The 22,164-nt window shown below is 48.1% G+C and overlaps 1 protein-coding gene and 1 pseudogene across 3 annotated transcripts in view; one reads left to right on the top strand and one right to left on the bottom strand.

The window, feature by feature from the left end:
- The window catches only part of LOC116463762 (regulator of G-protein signaling 9), a 90,179-nt gene that overhangs the window by 27,144 nt on the left and 40,871 nt on the right, over positions 1-22,164 (top strand). For 2 of the 3 annotated variants that reach the window (XM_032147016.2, XM_032147017.2), the window contains exons 8-9: positions 3,748-3,829; positions 13,705-13,767. In XM_032147016.2, the coding sequence (XP_032002907.1) occupies positions 3,748-3,829; positions 13,705-13,767 (145 nt within the window). Of the gene's footprint in view, positions 1-3,747; positions 3,830-13,704; positions 13,777-22,164 lie in introns of all 3 variants that reach the window. The other variant, XM_032147015.2, reaches the window with a different exon arrangement.
- On the bottom strand, positions 20,887-21,056 carry LOC116463759 (ATP synthase membrane subunit K, mitochondrial-like; annotated as a pseudogene).

Genomic DNA, 22,164 nt, shown 5'->3' with positions numbered 1-22,164 from the left:
ACCAGTGATTACCAAAACCGACGATTCCCCCGGTCCAGCCTCACTCACTGTGACAGTCCCGGATCCAGGAAGGTCTAGACTTGCTGGTGCTCAGCCGGGCTGCATGGGGAAGACCTGATTCTTACCCAGCAGCCTAGGTATTGGAGTAGTGATGAACACTGTTTACAGGAGAGCTGGTCCGGGAAAAATAGATTCTTATGGCGGAACAGCTTTATTGCCCTCCAGGGGGGAAAATATGTTGTTAGGGTTTAGAATCAGGCAGAACATCAGTGAGAGAGCTGCCACCACTCGTTAGCCACAAACGTGTTTCCACCTGGGCACATTTGAGGTGAAAGGACATGGGTTATCTTTAATCACTTACATTTGTTCATAAGGCTTCATTTGGTGAGGTTTTGGGTACCGTCTCACTTTATGTGGGTGTGGGGAAATACTGTAGTAATTATTGTCACCCTTCATTTCTACACATGGGGAGACTGAGGCTTAGGCAGGTGAAAATGACTTAGCTGAAGTCACTGGGTGAGATAATGGTAGATCTTGGGCTGATATTACTTAATTCAATTGTTGTACCAGTTTTGAGTTTCTGATGGGTTCCAGCACTGGGCTGGTCTCCAGGGACACAGAGATGGGTAAGATGTGCCCTTCTCTCTCAGCCCCTCCATCCCTTCCTCCTCCTGTCTGCTCTGAGCAGGACTATCCCAGCAACCCACAGGACTATGAACCCTGACATCCGCTTTCCTGGGCGCTCTGGGTGCTCTTGAAGCTTGGAGCTGTTCTCAGTGATCCCTGCAGGTCCAACACCAAGGCCTTGGCCTCAGCTGGGATAAAGCTCTGTGCTGCCCAGATCCTGGGACATTCCCTTCTTTTATTCTTCCAGGTGCCTTGGAATGAGCGATTCCTAAAAGGCTTGCTCCATTTGAGATGGCTTTTTCCCACTCATTTTATGGCTTAAAGGCTGCCTCTGATTTCAGATTTAGGGTCTCAGCACAAAACGAGGTTGACCACGTAGGTTGGCCCATGAAGTAGTCATTTTGTTATGCTGAGTCCCATCTTTCAAGTTCCACACTCAGCACCCAGCCACCTACTCAAGATCTCACGTTGCTGCCAAACCTCAAACTTACCTTGTCCATATTCGAATATGTCTTTCCCTCACTCTCCAAACCTCTTCCTCCAGTATCACCCATATCAGTACCTCTACTGCCCCTACCCTTGTTGAACCAAACTCACTGTCACCTGAGCCATGGCAATATCCTCCCAACTGGCCTCTCTGCTCCCAATTTGCCCCCATGTTTGAAACACAGATAAGATCACCTCACTCCATCTTCTCTAGCTATGAAGGAGAACATTCACTTCCAATGTCACTTCCTCAAAGAGGCTTTTCTGATGAGCTGTTACTGCATTCAGATCATCCTAAATTTAGTGGCTCAGAACAACAACAATTATTTTATTATGTGTCCTGATTTCTATAGGTTAGGGATTTGGGAAGGTCTTGGCTGATCAGTTCTGACTCAGAGTTTCTTGAGTGGTTGCTGTCAGATGGCTGGGGCTAGGGGCCTGGAGCATCTGGGGGCTGGCTGGCATTTCCTGCTCTCTTCTTGTAGCCTCTGTTTGTGGTCTAGCTTGAGCTTCCTCACAGCATGGCGGCATTAGGGAGGGTTGTTAGATTGCTTACAGGTGTTTGGGGACTTCAAGACCACATATTCCAGTAAGGAGGGTGACAGCTGTCCCACCTTTTATGGCCCAGCCTCAGAAATTACAGTGCCATGCCTGACGTCCCATGTTGGTAGAAACCATCACAAAATCCCATCTGGCTTCAAGGAGAGGAGACATAGACCCACATCTGTCAATGGAAAGAGTGTCAAAGAATTGTAGACATATTTAAAAATCACCACAGAGGCCATCCCTGATGCTACGTGGTGGTACCCTGAATGTTTCCTTATGGCAAATAATGCAACTTGCAATTCTGTATTGATTCTTTGACTGTGTATGTGATGTTTCACTCAAAAGCTACTCAAGGGCAGGGACTACGTTTGGTTCACCAGTAGACTCCCAGTGCTTGGAATATACTGGAAGATCAATGAGTACATGAATGAACGAACGAATGAATGAATAATCAAGCAAATGCTGTTGCTGAAAAAATCACAAACTAAAGTAATTCCTAGGTTACTAACTCTCTTGCATTCCATTTATCACGACTCTCCTCTAATAACATCTGTCACAGAAAAGCAGAAGAGCAAAGCTGGGAAGGACCTGTGGGGTAAATCAGAGAGTGACTCTATTTGCAAGCCTCTCCAGCATTGTGGAAACTCCGCAATGCCTCAGTCCAGTTGTGGCCCGTGCTCCTGAGATCAGGGGCTAGTTAACCTGGTAGAAAATCCAGTTAGGCTGTCAGGGGGAAGTTTGAAAACAGTGTTTATATTTAATTTCCAGAGGAGGCTGACGGAACGCCCAAATGGAATGGCGCTGTTCACCCATCTGGCTCCCGAGTGTTATGATGTTTTTCACAGTACGTTAACGGGGAGATGAATCCGCCGACTCTGTCTCGCAGAGGGCGTGTGCGTCATCCCACATTGCCTGGGAAAACAAGCATTAACAAGTGTGAGCGCGGGTCGCCGTGGAAATGGTACAGAAGGGGGCCCACGGCAGGATCATTAGTGTTACTTTGCCGCTGGAGGAAGAAGGCCCTGCATCATCTCCCATCCAGAGTGGGAAAGGGAGAGAGACTGAGAGATAAAAAGGAAAATAAACAGCCTTTTTTTTTTTTTTTTTTGAGACAGAGTTTTGCTCTTGTTGCCCAGGCTGGAGTGCAGTGGTGCGATCTCGGCTCACTGCAGCCTCTGCCTCCCAGGTTCACACGATTCTACTGCCTCAGCCTCCTAAGTAGCTGGGATTACACGTGTGTGCCACCATGCCCGAGACATTTTTATATTTTTAGTAGAGACAGGGTTTCACCATGTTGGTCAGGCTGGTCTCAAACTCCTGACCTCAAGTGATCTGCCTGCCTCAGCCTCCCAAAGTGCTGTGATTACAGGCATGAGCCACTGCGCTGGGCCATAAATAGCCTTTTACAGCAATAAGGTGTGCTCAGAAAAAGCCCCGACATGGCATGAACTCTTTGCAGTGCCAGAGTAGAAGTCACAGGCACGGAGGAGAGAGGACTCCCCAGGCCAGCATCTTCCTTGTCACCATCCCACAGGTGGTTGCCTGCCTGTCCAGACGTTGACTATGTTGTTTGCCCAAACAGGGAAAAGTTAAGAAGCCAGGAGGTCAAATGTCGACCCGGAAGGTCACCCATGCGCGCTGCTCTCCAGTGCTGAAGTTGGTGGAGTTGGTTTGATTTAGGGCTAGTGGCGGCAGTGTGATCTCAGTGCAGCACTGTGCTGCCCGGGGGAGTTAGACCCTGGCCAGACTCCCAAGTGCAAGTGCCACTTCTGCCAATTGCTGGCAGTGTGACCTGGTGGGCTGGTGGGGCATTCACCCCCTCTTTGTTTCAGTGCCCTGAACTTTGAAGTGAGAAAAGGCCACTGGGAGGATAAAGTGGGATTAAAAAAGTTAATAGGTGTCAGAGTGGTTAGAAGGGTGCTAATACTTAAGTGTGATGTCAGTGCTTGCTGTGTTCATTACTATTACGGTATATGCGAATTACTTGGGCAGGTTGAGAGAAGGGTCTGGGTCATCAGGAATGGGGGGCATCACTAATCAAAAGACACAAAGTCTTCCTGGCCTTACACGTGGCTTTTGGCTTTCCAGGGCTGGAAAGGAGAGGAACAAAGCAGACAGATATGCCCTGGACTGCCAGGAGAAGGCATACTGGCTGGTGCACCGATGCCCTGTGAGTATCCTCCTGCTGGTGTCATCTGTCTCTTCCTGTGCCTCCCACCTCCATCCTGTGCTCTCCATGCCTGTTGCCAACTCCTCTTTCTCTAGGGTGAGAATTGGATCAGCAGGAGGAGCTGCTCAGTGTCGGGTTAGCATCCAAGTGCCTCTGTTCTGGATGGGGTCTGCTCATGGCCCATCTGTTGGTGTTAGGTAGGGAGGGACCTGAATGAATTTGTCTTTTATGAGGGCTGGGACTTTTTTTTTTTTCTAGGATATCATACCTTGGGAAAGGAATATAAGGAGAAAAAATTAGAACGTAGGCCCCAGTGGAGGCTCCGATGCAGAAAAATAGAGTCCCGTGAGAATGGAAACTGCAAGGCCAAAGTTCTCCTCAGTGTCTCTAGCTCCCTCACTTTTTCCTCTCCTAGATCCAGTTCCCAGCAGCTGAGAAGTGAGAAGTAGAGGGAATACGTCTGTGTTGAGCTTCTCTTTGCTTGGAGTACACTGAATCTCTGGCTTTGGGACTTCAGTGGCCCAGAGAGACAAACTGTACAGAGCTGGTGTAACTTGCCCCAGCTCATCACTGGGAAATGGTAGCCTCATTCCCCAGCACACAGAAGTGGGCTCTGACTGCTACATACTGGGATTAACTCTGCTGCCCCAGTTTCCTCCTGTCTCAGCCCCCTGTGCTGCCTATGGGTCATGGGAGGTAGGAGATGTGAATGAGATTCTGGAAAACGAAAAGTTAGAAAGAAATGTTCTTCCTCCTCTTCCTTTAGCTTCCTTGCCTGCCAGGTATCAGAAATTCTCAGAACCGGAAAGAGAACTGAGTGAGGCCTGGTGTCAGGGTTTATGGATTTTTGAACTTCAAGCCCATCCGATTTTGGCTGTTTTGCTTGTATTCTTTATATACTCAAAACAGATTCTCCTAAGGTGTTCCACCCTGTAGGGGCATGGGTTTGGATGCTTTATTGTTGAGGTTAAGGTGCTGAGGTTGATCCCAAGCAGCTTGTTTGATTTTTTCTTTGCTTCAGGGTTTCTCCTCTAGGGAAACCAGTTTACAGATGCCTGACGCAGGTCTCTGGGGGCTGGGTGACAGAGCACAGGGTCCTGGAGACAAGCACCCCTCCTGGTTGGTAGCGTAGAAACTCTTTGTATGAGAAGGAGCCTCACATTGTGAGTGTGTTCCAGAAGCACTCCGTGGTGAGGATAAGGAGACGTGGCGGATATGCCACATTTGGCAAGACACCTTGGTGCCCAGTGGCACCATACCTGAGGGTAGGTAAAGAACGGCTTCTATATTATGTGCAGAGACTCCTCACTGTGGGAATGCTGATGTGACTACATTCCTTGCAAAGTGACATAGACTAGCTATGCATTAAAATGAAAAACTGATCATCCGGGTTCTTCTCAGTTCTCCTGGGTAAGCTCTCAGGCCCCCACCAGGCTAGTGGCTGAGTGGCTCTTCACAGCATGATGCAGAATCACATAAATATGACAATGCGTCTCTACGACCACCACCTCCCCCCGGCCCATCTCTGCCACCATGACCGTCATCCCATCTCCCACTCCCTCACCTCCGTTATCTCCCTGACCTCTACCACGTCTCCTATTTCCCCCACTTTCTCCACCACCTCCACCACCCTTATTGTCATCATCATTGTGGTCACTGTCACCATCACCATCACAGTAGACATGAACTGAGAACTCCCAGTGTGCTGGGCGCTGTGCTAAGCCTTCTGCATTCTTTTTTTTTTTTTGAGATGGAGCCTTGCTCTGTCACCCAGGCTGGAGTGCAATGGCATGATTTCGGCTCACTGCAACCTCTGCCTCCCAGGTTCAACCGATTCTACTGCCTCAGCCTCCTGAGTAGCTAGGATTACAGGCACGCACCACCATGCCTGGCTAATTTTGGCATTTTTAGTAGAGATGGAGTTTCACCATGTTGGTCAGGCTAGTCTTGAACTCCTGACCTCGTGATCCGCCTACCTTGGCCTCCCAAAGTGCTGGGATTACAGGCATGAGCCACCGCGCCTGGCCGCCTTCTGCATTCTTATTGAACCTTTGCAGCCCTGTATGGAAGGGCTTATTATTATTCTCATTTTAATGATAAGCAAGTGAAAGCTCAAGGATGTTGCTAATTTGCCCAAAGTTACACAGCTAGTAAGTGCTAGAGGGTCTGAACCCAGATACCGCTGACTGTGGAGCTCCCCCCTGCCCTTAACCCTGTGCACTTCTGCCTCTCGTGACAATGTCATGTGATGTCTTGGCACAGTTCAGTCCTTTGGTAACCTCCTGGGTCATTAGAACGTTGCCTGGGTCAGTGCTGCTTTAAGAAGCCGAATGCCTGGATCCACACATGCCTGGTCCTTCTTTGACAGCACTGGGGACCCAAGTTCAGCATAAGGCTTTGATGGACTCAGAGTGGTCCTAGAACTTCCAGGACATAAAACTGCTCCCCACATCTAACCTCTTTCATGGCTGCTCCCTAGGTGAAAACCAGACCAGTAGTCAAAGATGAGGTAGGAGAGTGCAGTGGCCCCACTCTCTGCAATTTTTTTTTTTTTTGAGACGGAGTCTGGCTCTTTCACCCAGGCTGGAGTGCAGTGGCACGATCTCGGCTCACTGCAGGCTCCGCCCCCCCGGGGTTCACACCGTTCTCCTGCCTCAGCCTCCCGCGTAGCTGGGACTACAGGCACCCGCCACCTTGCCCGGCTAATTTTTTGTATTTTTAGTAGAGACGGGGTTTCACTGTGTTAGCCAGGATGGTCTCGATCTCCTGACCTCGTGATCCGCCCGCCTCGGCCTCCCAAAGTGCTGGGATTACAGGCGTGAGCCACTGCGCCCGGCTGCAATTTTCTTAAAATTCTCCCTATCTCTTGTTGGCCTGTGGGGGTGGAAGGTAGTGTTTTTGAAGAGCATCTCAGTCTAGAAATTGAGCAATCTGACTGACAGGCTCAGGAAGTCCGGGAGCTCACAGACTGCCAGACTGTCTCCAGGAGACCCAAACAAACTGTCAGTTCAATGGGAAAAAAAGCCAGCCAAGGCAAACAAAGCACTTGGCACTGTGGAGTGTCGCGGCCACTCTGTGTCAGACTGTAACCAACAGTTGTAGAGTGAGACGTGGCCTGCTGTTACTGAACCGACTCATTCACTTGTTCATTTGTCTGTTCGTTGATCCATGAAACCTTCATTGAGCCTTGACTTTGTCCCAGGGAAGGGGTTAGGTGCTGGGTGTGAAATAACAGGCAAGAGTCATCGAGTACTCGTCTGAACCTGTGTTAAGCTCTCGGCACAGATGACCTCATTGACGCCTAATGCTATGATGTAGGGAATATCACCATCCCCGTTATTCAGATGGAGAAATTGAGGCTCATAGAGGTTCAGTAGCCTGCTCAGTTCTGGGAGAGGAAGCCACATCTTTCCGATGGTAAAGCCCGATATTCTGCTTCTGTGCAAGGAGGCCCCACCCATGGTCCCTCTCTCAGCTCAAGGAGCTCAAAATCCAAATTGCTGGAGCACAGATGAGTGACACTCTCGCAGAGGTAAGACCTAAATGCAGAAGGGGCACAGCGAGAGGGTGATTGATTTAGAAAGGCAGGAAGAAATGCCTGATAGATGCTGTATCAGGGAGATCATCACTGGCAAAGGCCAAGACCCCACGTGGGTGGTGGTAGTTGAGGGCTCTGACCTGAATTCCTACCCAGAGCCCAAAGGACACCTGTGATTCAGCATCCTGTAATGAAGGAAAACGTCACCCATTTTTTACCCAAATGGAACCAAGTACAGATCTGAGCACGATGCAAACAACAGTGAGTTTTGTAAATGAACAAAGGGAGAAAGCGCTCCCTTAGATAGGCATGTGGAGGCCTTCCCTGCATCTTTGCTGTGCCATCTGTGACTTCCTGCCTTCCAAGGATGTAGTCTGAGGCGCTTCCTGGCGATGGGTGTGCTAAATCAAGCCACCCCTTATCTGCATATCAAGCTAAATGACCCTTGTTTCAACCACATATGCAGACACTTGCCAGAGATGTCTGCCCTCCATTTCCCGTTGAGGTTAGCCTAAATGTCCAACAATGGAAAATGGCAAAATAAATTGAGGTATATTAACATGATGGAACATTGTGAAGCTATTCAAATAATATTTTCAAAGGCCATTCATTGACCTAGGAAAATGATCTGACATATAATGTGTGTTTTGTTTGTTTGTTGTTTTTTGTTTGTTTTTGAGACAGAGTCTCCCTCTGGGGTGCAGTGGCATGGTTTTGGCTCACTGCAACCTCTGCCTCTTGGGTTCAAGCAATTCTCCTGAATCAGCCTCCTGAGTAGCTGGAATTATAGGCGCCTGCCACCACACCTGGCTAATTTTTGTATTTTCAGTAGAGACGGGGTTTCACCATGTTGGCCAGGCTGGTCTCGAACTCCTGACTCTGCCTTGGCCTCCCAAAGTGCTAGGATTCCAGGTGTGAGCCACTGCAGCGGCCTGACATATAATGTTATATTATAAAACCAGGGTGGGTGGAATGCTCCATGTGCTGTGGTCCAAAAAAAAAAAAAAAAAATTAACATGTATTTTGTGAATATCTGCTCTATGCTGGGCGCTTACTAGGCAATGGGGATATTTGGATTATGAGCCAAGACAGATATTGCCCCTGACCTCAAGGAGTTTCCTGCAGTCTGATGGAGAGACAAAGACTAAAATGATTAAACCAATGAATGAGTAACACGCAGAATACCATGACAGCTGGTAGGAGGCAGGGGCCCTGCGTCCGGTTGGGGGTCAGGGAACACGGGACACAGGACACGGAGAGTGATATTCAAGCCAAGATCCTCTAGGAGCTGACTTTCCTAATGCTGCAATGTAAAATGGTCTCCCTGTTTCACCTCATCTCTATTTCTTTTCTCTTTCTTTCTTTTTTCTTTTCTTTTCTTTTTTTCTTTTTTTTTTTTTTTCTTTTGAGACGGAGCCTTGCCCTGTCGCCCAGGCTGGAGTGCAGTGGCATTATCTCAGCTCACTGCAAACTTCACCTCCCAGGTTCCAGCGATTCTCCTGCCTCAGCCTGCTGAGTAGCTGGAATTACAGGCGTGCAGCACCTCGCCCGGCTAATTTTTTGTACCTTTAGTAGAGATGGGTGTTCACTATGTTGGCCAGGCTGGTCTCGAACTCCTGACCTCATGATCTGCCCGCCTCAGCCTTTCAAAGTGCTGGGATTACAGGCATGAGCCACCGCACCTGGCCTCATCTCTATTTCTTTCCCCTGTCTTATTTTGTTTAGAAAACGAGTTCGTGTTTTACTTAGTATTTGTTTTCTGTTCCATGCATCAGAAGAGTCTGATATTTTTGGGAAGAGAGTAAAGCTGAGAGAAGGAGGGGCAGGGGGACAAGGTGGAGTACCACCGAGAAGTGTCCGTCAGCTCCCAGGCTGGCCTTGCTCTGTATGTGGGTTCCTGGGAACGTCGCATCCTCACGAGCAGTTGTCACGAGTACAGGAGCTCCTTTCCTGACCTGAATGATGATGCATTGAGAAAATTGCCTCTTTGGCTTACACCCAAGGGATGTTGTTGGCGGGGCGGGGTCACACCGTGGTGTTCACAGTTCCTTAGGGTGAAGGAGGGGAGCTTGCATGTCTCTGAAGGCTTCCTGCATGAGGCACCAGGGCGGAAAGCGCCTGCTGCCTCCTTATCTGCGGGTGGCACACCGCAGGATGCATCAGCTGCCCTTATTTCCTGGGTGCTGACAGTCAGTTCTGGTTAACTTCATCTGAACACCCTGTTATGTGCCAGAAACTGCATCAGCAGCACTCTGGTGATGATCATAGTGGATCAAAGACTTTACACTACCTGATGAATGAAGAAATGGACGAATGAAAGGAGCTCGGGAGTCTCTGAAACTAGCAGAGGCAGAAAGGCAGTCCTCTCACGAGTTTTGAGGGCAGGGAACTGGAAAAGGACCACAGCTTGATTGGGAACAACTGAGACTTAAGGGCTGCTGCCCACAGAGGTGCAAGAGCCAAGGCAGCAGCGGCCAGAGGACTGTGCCTGGCTGTTCTGTAGGGAAGGCTCGGAGAGCCAGGTTGGGGCTGGAACTGGACAGTCTGGCAGAATCATGAAGCTCAGTGGGTGGCTGCAGGTCTGAGAGTCTAAGGCCGTCTGGTCTGGGCAGCTGAGGGCATGGAGGAGTCTATCTCAGTTATGCAGTGCACTGTTGAGCACTGGGGCAACCAAATTTATATCAGAGCCTGGGGCATGTTGGAAGGAAAGAACTAGATAACGAATTCAAGACTTGAGCAGATGACCACACTGAAGTCACCGAGGCAGTGAGCGCCTGTGGAAGAGCAGCCAGACAGTGGTTGTAGGGCATCATGAGCACAGGCTGTGTGTGTGTGTGTGTGTGAGTGTGAGTGCATGTCAGTGTGTCTGGGTGTGCATGTATGTGAGAGAGTGTGCGAATGTATGTGTGCGAGTGTGTGTACATGTGTGCATGTATGTGAGCATGTATGTGTGTCAGTGTGTTGGCATGTCAAGGTGTGCATGTGTGTGAGCATATGTATGTGTGAGAGTGTGTGTAGATGTGTGCATGTAAGTGACCATGTATGTGAGTGTGAGTGTGCATATGTATGTGTGAGAGTGTGCCTAGGTTTGTGCATGCATGTAAACAGGTGTGTGTGTCAGTATGCACATGTGTGTGAGTGTGTGTGAATGTGTTATGTGTGAGCATGCATGTGTGTGCATGTATGTGAGCATGTTTTTGTGTATTCATTCTCATAGTGTTATAAAGAAATACGCAAGACTGGGCAATTTATAAAGGAGAGAGGTTTAATTGACTCACAGTTCTGCATGGCTGGGGAGGTCTCAGGAAACTTACAATCATGGTGGAAGGGGAAAAGGCACGTCTGACATGGTGGCAGGCGAGAGAGAGCGAGTATGTGAAAGAGGAACTGTCAGACACTTATAAAACCATCAGATCTCATGAGAACTCACTATCATGAGAACAACATGGGGGACACCACCCCCATAACCCAATCACCTCCCACCAGGTCTCTCCCTCAATCCCTGGGGATTATGGAGATTACAGTTCAAGATGATATTTGGGTGGGAACACAGAACCAAACCATATTAATGTGTGTGTGTGTGTGTGTGTGTGTCAGGACATGCGTGTATGTGAGTGTGTGTGAGTGTGCATATGTACATGTGGGAGTATGTGTAGGTGTGTGCATGTATGTGAGCATGCGTGTGTGAGTGTGCCAGTGTGTCAGGGCATGTATGTAATGTATGTATGTGAGCATGTGTGAGTGTGCATATGTAGGTATGAGAGTGTGTGGGTGTAAGTGTGAGAGTGTGTGAACGTGCCAAAGTGTGTGTATGAAGTCTGCCTTCAGTTATGCAGGGGAATTTCTCCATACCAGATTCAGGGGGCAACTCCTAGAACCCTTTTTGGCAAAGACACTGACTCTGCCGAGCCCCTGCCATGTGAGGTTAGATCCCATGGTGTTATCCCTTCAAGACACCTGTCTCAACTCTAATTTATCCTTTGTGTGATTAATTGCTGAGTGGCTACCTCCCCCTTGAGACTGGGAGTGCCTCAGTATACCTGCTGGGGAGCAGTGGTCTCGGGGCACACTCACCATGGGCTCCCCAGGGCTCAGCACAATGTCCGGCACATAGGAAGTGCCCCATAGATATTTGCTGATCAAGATCCACTTGTAACAACTAGGGTAAGGATGGCCATTCCCTTTCCCTGTCCTCCTCCCCACCCACTTTCTATTGCCTTTTCCTTTCTCTTCCCTGTGTTGTCTTGTCTGCACATATTTGCCGGCATGGTAGCCCAGTGAGCTAGGTTGCTAGATTTAGCAAATAAAATACAGGAAATTTGGTTGAATTTGAATTTCAGATAAACAACAAATAATTTTCATGTAAAATGTATTTTGTATATTTAGTGTAAATGTATAATAAGCATCAAAATATTGGGACAGAAATTATTTGCCATTTATCTTAAATTAACTGGACTTCCTACATTTTATCTGGCAGTCTTACGTCTGAGGTAGAACTCAGTCTGATCCCATGGATGAGGCTGAATTTGATGGCAAGAAAGCCCAGTTGCTTCCCAACTCTCTGCTTCGGTGTAGCCAACCTTGTTGGTCACATGTGCTGAGCAATGGGTGGATGCCTGGCATCACACCTGCATCAAGGGAAGTGAAAGACCCAAATTATTGGCCTCAAAGAGTCAGGGAGTTAAGAGAGACCAAGTAAGATTTTCTGGAGAGTTGGGTTACCTGCTGGCAAAGGGAACTAACAGAGATTACAGCCCCATTTTGGGCCATTCTTTTACATATGTAATCTTAAAATGAATACAACCCCTTGCTCAGCAATAGCTACCTTCTGTGGAGAGCTTCACACCCTATCTTGTTAAATCTTCACAAGAACCTGCCATGTAGGAGGCTTCTTCTCTGTTTCTTAGAGAGGTTAGCGAGTGCCGAGACAAGGAGTGTTTTCCAAGATCTTCTGCACAGCTGGGAAGTGGCAGAACCAGGAGTGGCACCCAGAGGTGACTGACAAGCCTGGACTCTCCCAAAGCACAGCTCTGTCACTTCTCTTTTCCTGCCAAGCCCAAGATGAAACCACAGAGTGTGGGGAAGGAGCACTGTGGGAAGAGTTAGGAAGCCCATATATTAGTCTCAGCGAACTCTTTTGGAGCCTGAATGTTACCCATCCATATGCCCACTCACTCATCCATCCATCTACTCATTCAACCATCCGTCCATCCATCCATCCATCCATCCATCCATCCATCCATCCATCCATCCATCAATCCATCCATCTCTCTCTCCCTCCCTTCATCCATCCATCCCTCCATCTGTCCATCCCACTATGGTGCTGAGTTTGTCATCCATCCATCCCTCCATCCATCCATCCATCTCTTCACCCATCCTTTCACCATCCGTCTACCACCAATTTACCCATTCATCCATGCATCCATCCCTCCGTCTATACATCCCACTGTGGTGCTGAGTTTGCCATTCATCTGTCCATCCATCCATCCATTCATCTCTTCACCCATCCATTCACCATCCACCTACCACCCATTCATCCATCCATCCATCCATCCCTCCTTCCCTCCCTCCATCCATTCGCACACCATTCCATCCCTCCATCCGTCCATCTCACTGTGGTGCTGGGGATGCCATTCATTTGTTTGTCCATCCATCCATCCATCCATACATACATACATACATTCATCCATCCATCCTTCCATCCTTCCATCCCTCCATTCATCCATCTCACTATGGTGCTGGGGATGCCATTTATCTGTCTGTCCATCCATCCATCCATCCACCCATCCATCCATCCGTTTATTCACCGACCCACCATCCACCTACCACCCATTTACTTATTCATCCATCCATCCACCCATCCCCCTCTCCTTCCCTCCTTCCTGCCACCCATCCAACTCTGGTGCTGGGAATGCCATTCATCTGTCTGGCCATCCATCCATCCATCCATCCATTTACTCACCCACCCATCCACCATCTATCCACCACCCATTTACCTATTCATCCATCCACTCATCCATGCATCCCACTATGGTGCTGGGGATGCCAACCACCTGTCCATTTTTCCATCCACCCACCCACCTATCTACCCATCCTTCTCTCCATCTGTCCTTCCATCTCACTATGTTAGGTGCTGGGGATACTGGGAGGCAGAACAGCCCTCATGAAGCTCAACAGCTCACCTGGAGGGTTTACACCCACTCAAAGCTTCCCGTGGGCTAGGCCAAAAGCTCTTCTTAGCTCGATCTCACAATTGGCAGATTAACCGAGACCCACAGTTAACCAGAAACTGGAGACTCTCCCTGTCATGACCTTATGTTGTTTTTATTCCATTTAGCCTGGAATGGACAATGTGCTGGACTACGGCCTGGACCGAGTGACCAATCCGAATGAAGTCAAGGTAAACCAGGTATGTCTCTGCTGCATAGTTTGGGTAGGGCCTAGGTCGGATTCTGGGGCTGGGAAGGTGTCCACACGTCTATTCATGTCTGTTAGGGCAATGATATCTCCTCTTTGAGACTGCCAAAGAGAGGAGGACTGAGGGCTCTGTGGACTCAGGGTTGGGGGAGAAGTGGGGCCATGGCAGGGTGCTGGGTGAGGAGAAATTACAATTGAAGACAGACAGAGGTTGTAGATTGCAGGGAAGAGCTAATGGGATCTAGATGGCTGGTTTTCAAACTTTTCTGAGTCACTTCCCCCTTTGAAAATCTGATGAAAGTTATGAGCTCATTCCACTCAAAGATGCACAGACAGACATTTTGTACACAGTTTCAGCCAGTTCCTTGATCCTGAGGAGACTGTAGACCCCCAGCCTCAAAACTCTTGAATCAGTTTTGGATTTAACCTTAATCCACATGACAGGACCTGGAATCTAACACTTTCTTTCACATCCCAGTGGAGTGGGATCTTTGTAAAGATTCTCCAAGCAGGTTTCATTTAAAAAAAAATACCCTTTCCTCAAATAGGCCATCTTTCATGATGGATAGCCAATGTCCTATGAGTATTTATTTATTTATAGAAATACAGTTCATAAGCTGTTGAGCCCATGGCCCTATGGACATTTTGGGCCAGATAATTCTTTTTTTTTCCTATTTATTTATTTAATTCATTTATTATTTGAGACAGGGTCTCACTCTGTTTCCTAGGCTGCAGTGCAGCGGCATGCTCACAGCTCACTGCAGCCTTGACCTCTTGGGCTCAGGTGATCCTCCTGCCTCAGCCACCCAAGTAGCTAGGACCACAGGCACATGCCACCATGCTTGGCTAATTTTTGAAATTATCTGTAGAGACAGTGTCTTTCTATGTTGCCCAGGCTGGTCTTGAACTCCTGGGCTCAAGCAATCCTCCCGCCTTGGCCTCCCAAAGCACTGAGATTACAGGTGTGAGCCACTGTGCCTGGCTCAGATAGATAATTCTTTGGTGAAGTTTTCCTGTGCATTTTAGAATCTTTAGCAGCATCCCCAGCTCTGCCCATGAGATGTCAGTACCTCCATTCCTCTCCCTGCCCACCTAAACCCCAGTCTTAACAATCAAAAACGTCTCCAGACATTGCCCAATGTACCCTGGGGAGGAAGTCAACATTACTCTGGCTGAGAACCACTGATTCCAATGAACCAGCCTAGATCCATTTAAACAGATCTTAGATGGTTTCATTGCTTTCTGTCAAACATTGTCTTTGGGTAGCAAGGGTCATCATCTCTAGCCTAGGGTGCATCTATAGGGCTCTGCAGAGCCTTAAGGCATGAGTGGGGGCCTATAGGGGTGTGCAGGGGAAGGAGGAGGGTGGAAGTGGGAGGGGAAAGAAAAAGGAGCCAGAAATGTTAGCAAGGCAGCTCTGGGACAGTGTTTGCTTTTGCTCCCTGGAGAGGGTCACCGGGGGAGTCATTAGGTCTCTTGTCCACAAGCTGGAGAGACCCTTCCTTTGATACACACAGGGCGCAGTCAGCCTTAACTCAGCTGTTTCCAGGGCAGCCTTTCCCGTGTTCCCCTTGTCAGAGAACAGATCACTGCTGAGGCCTTGTAGGCTTGGTTGCCATGGAAACAGAATCCTCGAGTAAAAGACTGAACCTGGGTGGAAGGTTTGCTTTTTTTTTTTATGGCTAACTAGCAGCTCTGGAAACCTCTTTCCTAGGGAGGAGAGAGAGGGTGGAAGAAGAAAGCACATCACTCATTCTGACATGGGGGGGGTGGGAACCAAGGGGCACCCATCCGTGACCCAAGCCAGGATACTGCTTAGCTGTGTGTGTGTGTGTGTGTGTGTGTGTGTGTGTGTGTGTGTGTTGGCGGGGGGGTTAGGCACGACCTTAACTTCATCCATTTGAGAGGGAAGCTAAGGAGCTGAGCTGCTCCATCCTGGGGGTGACTTCCGAGGAGGGTGACCAAATTACTCTCTTTACTGAGGAGGCATCTTTGTGCCCCTTGGCCTTCAGAGCCCATTTCCTGCGGATGTGGATGCTGGCAAAACCTCAGCCCAGAGCCCAGTGGGCAGGCTGGGTGTGCGACAGAGGGTGCCTTTGCCATGGTGGGGTGTGATACGGGCTGTGTCTCCGCTGTTGTTTACCGTTATCTTCTCTGTCTCTCTCTCTCTCTCTTCCCAGCTATCTATCTATCTCCTGTCTGTGCACTCTGGCTGCTGTGGAATAAAGTATTAAGAAGAATAAAGAACTGCAATTCTCATGCATGCAGAGCCCCTTCCAGCCCTCCCCTCAGCCAGCCCCAGCATGCTGTGGTTTATCTGTCTGCAACATTTTCCACTGTCTGTGAGTCCCCCGTGTTCCCGGGTTAATCTGCCCTGAGAGAAGAGGGTTGCCAAGAGCACGAAGCATCTCCATGAAGACCTGGGAGTGCAGAGGCTTTGGATTTTTGTCTCATTTCAGAGAACTCACGGTGCCTGAGCTGGTTTGAAGAGAGGTCATTTTGAGAAGGAATCAATCCTTCATTCTTTTTTTCTTTTCTATTCTTTTTTTTTTTTTTTGAGATGGAGTCCTGCTCTGTCACCCAGGCAGGAGTGCAGTGGCGTGATCTCAGCTCACTGCAACCTCCGCCTTCAGGTTTAAGTAACTCCTTGCCTCAGCCTCCAGAGTAGCTGCGATTACAGGCGTGTTCCACTACGCCCAGCTAATTTTTTCATATTTTTAGTAGAGACAGGGTTTCTCCATGTTGGCCAGGCTGGTCTCAAACTCCTGACCTCAGGTAATCCACCCATCTTGGCCTCCCAAAGTGCTGGGATTACAGGCATGAGCCACTGTGCCCAGCCATCAATCCTTCTTTTTAAACTTTTATTTTAGGTTCGGGGGTTACATTTCAGGTAAATTGCATGTCACCGGAGTTTGGTGTACAGATTATCTTGTCACTCAGGCAATAAGCATAGTACTCATCGGTAGTTTTTCCATCCTCTCCCTCCTCCCACCCTCCACCCTCAAGTAGGCCTGGGTGTCTGTTGTTCCCTTCTTTGTGTCCTTATGTATTCAATGTTCAGCTCCCACTTATAAGTGAGACCATGTGGTATTTGATTTTCTGTTCTGCGTTAGTTTGCTTAGGACAATGGTCTCTAGCTCCATCCATGTTGCTACAAAGAACATGATCTCATTTTTTTATGGCTGTGTAATATTCCATGGTCTATATGTACCACATTTTCTTTATCCAGTCTACCAATGATGGGCATTTAGGTTGATCCCATGTCTTTGCTATTGTGAATAGTGCTGCAGTGAACATAGGCATGCATGTGTCTTTATGACAGAATGATTTATATCCCTTTGGGTATATACCTAGTAATGGGATTGCTGGGTCAATGGTAATTCTGTTTTAAGTTCTTTGAGAAATCACCACACTGCTTTCTACAATGGCTGGACTAATTTCATTCCCACCAGCAGCATATAAGCTTCCCTTTTCTCCTTGCCAGCATCTGTTATTTTTTGACTTTTTAATAATAGCCATTCTGACTGATGTGAGATGGTTTCTCATTGTGGTTTTGATTTGCATTTCGAGAATGAGTAAATTCTTGAGAAGATGTATCTGTTTTCCCCAAATAGAGGCAAGTAACCGTCAACCATAAGGAGGAAAGTCATTAGGTTGGCAGGTGTCTCGGGCCCTGGGTGGCCCACTCCCACTGGCTAATGGCAGCCGGGAGGGACTGGCCAGGGGCCGGGACCACACTCTAGAAGTGAGTCCTCTTTTAGCTCCAATACCTTGAGGCATACGGAACCCCCAACTCCTCCACCTCAGGAGGTGATGGGGGCAGGGGCCGCTCATGGCAGGGTCACTGCCATCATTTAGGGATGAGGGCAGTGCCGGGTGCTGAAGAGACCCTTGACATTGGCCTGAGCCCCAGCTCTGCCACTTCCGGTCCATGTGATCTTGGGCAAGCTCTTTCGTGAGCCACCTACTGCGTTATGAGGTAGATGGCCACGTTGACCTCCGTTTCACGGTTGAGAAAGCAGGCCGAGAGAGAGGGTGGCTCCCCCAAGGACACACAGCTGAGAAGCGGTGAAGCCAGGATCTGAACCTCAGCTGATGGCCGCTAGAGTCCACTCCACATCCTGCCCGATGTTTTCTAATGTCCTTGTTGTGGCTTTTAGAAGTTTTTCTGGATTTCCTGAAATCCATTAACAGAGACAATGTCAGTTTCCTTTTTCACGTGAAGAAAACAAAATAGAGAGACATAGCCGTTTGCCCAAGGTGACCCAGCCAGGATTCAGTTACGTGTTTCCAGTTCTGTAGCTCTTGTGCCTCCCTGATCCAACCGCTGCTCCCCTCTCCACCCCACAAGGCCTACCTCCTGCACCCAGGGCCAGCTTCATAGGTAGGGGTCTTGTACAGCCGCCCAAGACCCCACCCTCAGAAGGACCTTTGTTTGATTTAATGTTCTGTTACCATCTCAGAATTCCTTACACCTTTTTTCTGAACAGTAAACCTGCATTTTTATTTTGCACTGAGCCTTGTAAATTGTAAGCAATTCTACCTCTACCTGACGAGGTCGTACCCGGCTGGAAGGCTATTTACTATTTACGCATGATCGCAATCTTGAATCTAAGACTCCTTAGACAGCTGCACCCCCTTAATTTTTTTTAAATCTATCTATCTATCTATCATCTATCTATCTATCTATCTATCTATCTATCTATCTATCTATCTAATCTATCTATCATCATCTATCATCTATCTATCATCTATCTATATCTATCATCTATCTTCCTACCTATCTATTTTGAGACAGTCTTGCTCTGTCGCCCAGGCTTGAGTGCAGTGGCACAATCTTGGACCACTGCAACCTCCACCTCCTGGGTTCAAAAGATTTTTATGCCTTAGCCTACTGAGTGGCTGGGATTACAGATGTGTGCCACCATGCACAGTGAATTTTTATATTTTTAGTAGAGACAAGGTTGTGTCTTTTTGGCCAGGCTGATCTCAAAATCCTGGCCTCCAGTGATCCGCCTGCCTTGGACTCTCAAAGTGCTAGGATTACAGACGTGAGCCACCACGCCTGGCCTTTATTTATTCATTTTGAGACCAGGTTATAAGACTATCTAATTTTTGTATTTTTAGTAGAGATGGGGTTTCACCATGTTGCCCAGGCTGGTCTTGAACTCCTGGGCTCAAGCGATCCACCTGCCTTGGCCTCCCAGGGTGCTGGGATTACAGGTGTGAGCCACTGCGCCGGGCCCCGTCTCTTTTCTTGCCTGCTTTGCCTTAACCACTTGTGTTTCTGGATGTCCCGGTTTCTGACTTTAGACCCCCTCTCTGCTCTCAATGCCAGTGCTGCCCGATTCCTCACGGTTCTCCCCATCTCGCCTTTGGCTCCATGGCTTGCTCAGCCCCCCACCTGAGTTTCTCTGCAGATACCTGCCTGGCTACCCCATCCCAAGGTCCTTGCTTATTTCTCCCCTGCACTCCTGCCAGTGGCCTGACCCCTTCTGCCCTGTGACAATTGTCTGCACCCTCCATCCGGGGTTCGCCAGTCAGCCAGCCCAGAGCTATGTAAACAACAAGTCTAGATGTGTCCCTATTTGGGCAACTCTGCAAGGGAAAAATAAGAAGTTGTTAGAATGCTAAGAATGCAGAGCATCCAGAGATTCCATAGGCAGTCTTCCTCCTGTAGCAAAATGTGTCGCTGAGATGAGGCATAAAGAAGTGGCTTCACTCCAGGAGGGCCGGCAGCTGAGAAAGGAAGGAAGGTGTGTGTGAATGCCAGGCTGGAAAAAAAACCCTTATTTCTTATTTTATCATGAGGTGGTTTTCTTTGAATTGCTTAGAATTGTGTGTACTTTTTTTTTTTGTAACAACTTCACTTTAACATAATGTTTCTTATTGCCTTCGGCTATAATATAATAATATTGATAGTAGGTTTGAAAGACTTAGCAAATAAAAATACAGGATTCCCAGTTATGTTTGAATTTCAGATAAGCAATGAATATCTTTTTTCGCGTAAGTGGGTCCCAAATATTGCCTGTGAATCCTGCATTTTATCTTATGATGAGGGCTTAAATTGTGCCGTGCACATGCTCAGTGGTGGTGTGTAGTGGCCCTAATGAATAGGCACTGTGTGTGGGTCTCTGCTATGTGCCAGGCACCTTATGTCTATTATCTCATTTAGTCCCTCTTTTTTTCTATTCTCCTTTTACAAATGAGAAATTAGAGGCTCTGAGATGCTGAGCAACTCGTCCAAGGTCATAGCCAGGAAGTGGTAGGACTAGGATTTTCACCTTTGTCTAACCCCCAAAGCCCATATGCTTCTATTTCTTTTTTTCCTTCCTTCCTTCCTCCCTTCCTTCCTTCCTTTTTCTCTCTTTCCTTCCCTCCTTCATTCTGTCCCTCCCTCCCTCCTCTCTCTTTCTTTTCTTTCTTTCTTTCTTCCTTCCTTCCTTTCTTTCTTCCTTCCTTCCTTCCTTGCTTCCTTCCTTCCTTCCTTCCATCCTTCCTTCCTTCCTTTCTCTCTCTCTCTCTTTCTTTCTCTTTCTTTCTTTCTTTCTTTCCTCTCCTTCCTCCCTCCCTTCCTTCCTTCCTTCCTTCCTTCCTTCCTTCCTTCCTTCCTTCCTTCCTTCCTTCTTTCCTTCCTTCCCTCTGTCTCTCTCTCTCTCTCTTTCTCTTTCTTTTTTGAGACAAGGTCTTGTTCTGTCACCCAGGCTCCAGTGCAGTGGTGCCATCGTAGCTCACTGCCACCTCAAACTCCTGAGCTCAAGCAATCCTCTGGCCTCAGGCTGCAGTAGTTGCTGGGACCACAGGCATGTACCACCATCCATACTCTTTCCTGAATCTCTTCTCCACCACTCTCTCCAAATCAAATTGTCTCTTCACCTTTTAAAAAGTTCAGGACTCTTTTCCCTCACTGTCCCCTCTCTGCACACACTCCTAGAAGAGCAGAGATCCCTGTATGTTAATCTACAGGAAGCAGATCCCATGGACGGCTGCTTTTTCCAGGTTCATAATTTATTGTATAAATTGAATTATCACATGACAAGTTGACATGAGCTTCTCCAGGCATGAGAACTAAACGGCTGAGGCACAGACAGTTTAGAATCCATTATATTGCTTTCACAGCTGGAGTTTTTTTAGATCTTGACTTGAAGTGAAAGATCATCAAAGCAATGCCTCCATATGTGGCCAGAACTCAACTCATTGTACTTGTGAGCGTCTAAGAGTTGAAATGTATTTTAACGCCTGGAATTGGGCATCAGTTTCTGGACCTGCCATGATTGCAATCTAGCCAAAGCTACACATTCCGCAGCCACTGTCCTTCAACGTACGCAACCTGGACAGCTATTTTTAAAGCTAGAAATACAAGCTAAAATTCATGTGGACAATCCAAGGTAAAGGTGGGAAAGTGTCACCTTCCACCAAATCCTATTAACGGAGAGCAGGCTGCAGTTCCATTCCCAGAAGGTAACGGGTAATCCTGGGAATCAGAAAACAAAATAGAAAACTACAGCACAGAGGCAGAGCCCTAGGGAGATAATAAAATCAAATGAAGTGAACAGGAGTATACAAATTGTAAACCCCTAAAAACTGAGATAATGGCCCTAGAAGCAAGTATATTAGGCCAAAGGGAGACCCCCTAGAGGAGGAATGAAAATGAGCATGGCAGAAAGTCCTGCAAATACAGCTCCCTGTGGAGCCCAGAGAACACCAGGCAGCCAGGATGCATCTGTGTGCATCCACTCAAGAGCCCTGGACCCCCAGGTTCTGGCTGCAGAACAAAGGCTGACAGGCAGAAAGCTTGATGCTGGGGTCTGGACACCTTGGAGGTGCTTATGACACTGGCTGCTGAGTGTGGGCCTAGCATGATTCTGGTCTTCACCATCATGAGTGTTAAGGACAGAGTGTTTCTGGTACTTGTATTTTGTCTTGTGTTAGGGCTGTAGTTCACTTTTGGTTTATATTTTTATTTATTTATTTATTTATTTATTTTGAGATGGAGTCTCGCTCTATCGCCCAGGCTGGAGTTTAGTAGTGTGATCTCAGCTCACTGCAGCCTCCAACTCCTGGGTTCAAGCAATTCTCCTGGGTCAGTCCCGCCTCCACCCCACTCCCCCGCCAAGTAACTGGGATTACATGTGTGCATCACCATGCCCAGCTAATTTTTGTATTTTCAGTAGAGATGGGGGTCTCACCATGTTGGCCAGGCTGACCTTAGGTGATCTGCCTGCCTCAGCTTCCCAAAGTGCTGGGGTTACAGGCGTGAGCCATCATACCTGGCCTTGCCTACATTTTAAATTAAGTGACTGGACAGAGTCATTCCATCCTGTAGCACTCTCAGATTCAGGGCAAGGAAGGAATGGGAAGAGAGCAGGCTAGGAGGAGA

This window comes from Hylobates moloch, unplaced genomic scaffold, assembly GCF_009828535.3.
Source record: "Hylobates moloch isolate HMO894 unplaced genomic scaffold, HMol_V3 SCAFFOLD_59, whole genome shotgun sequence".
NCBI classification, from domain to species: domain Eukaryota; kingdom Metazoa; phylum Chordata; class Mammalia; order Primates; family Hylobatidae; genus Hylobates; species Hylobates moloch.
The sequence above is the reverse complement of the archived record's forward strand: the minus strand, read 5'-3'. Positions and strand labels throughout refer to the sequence as shown.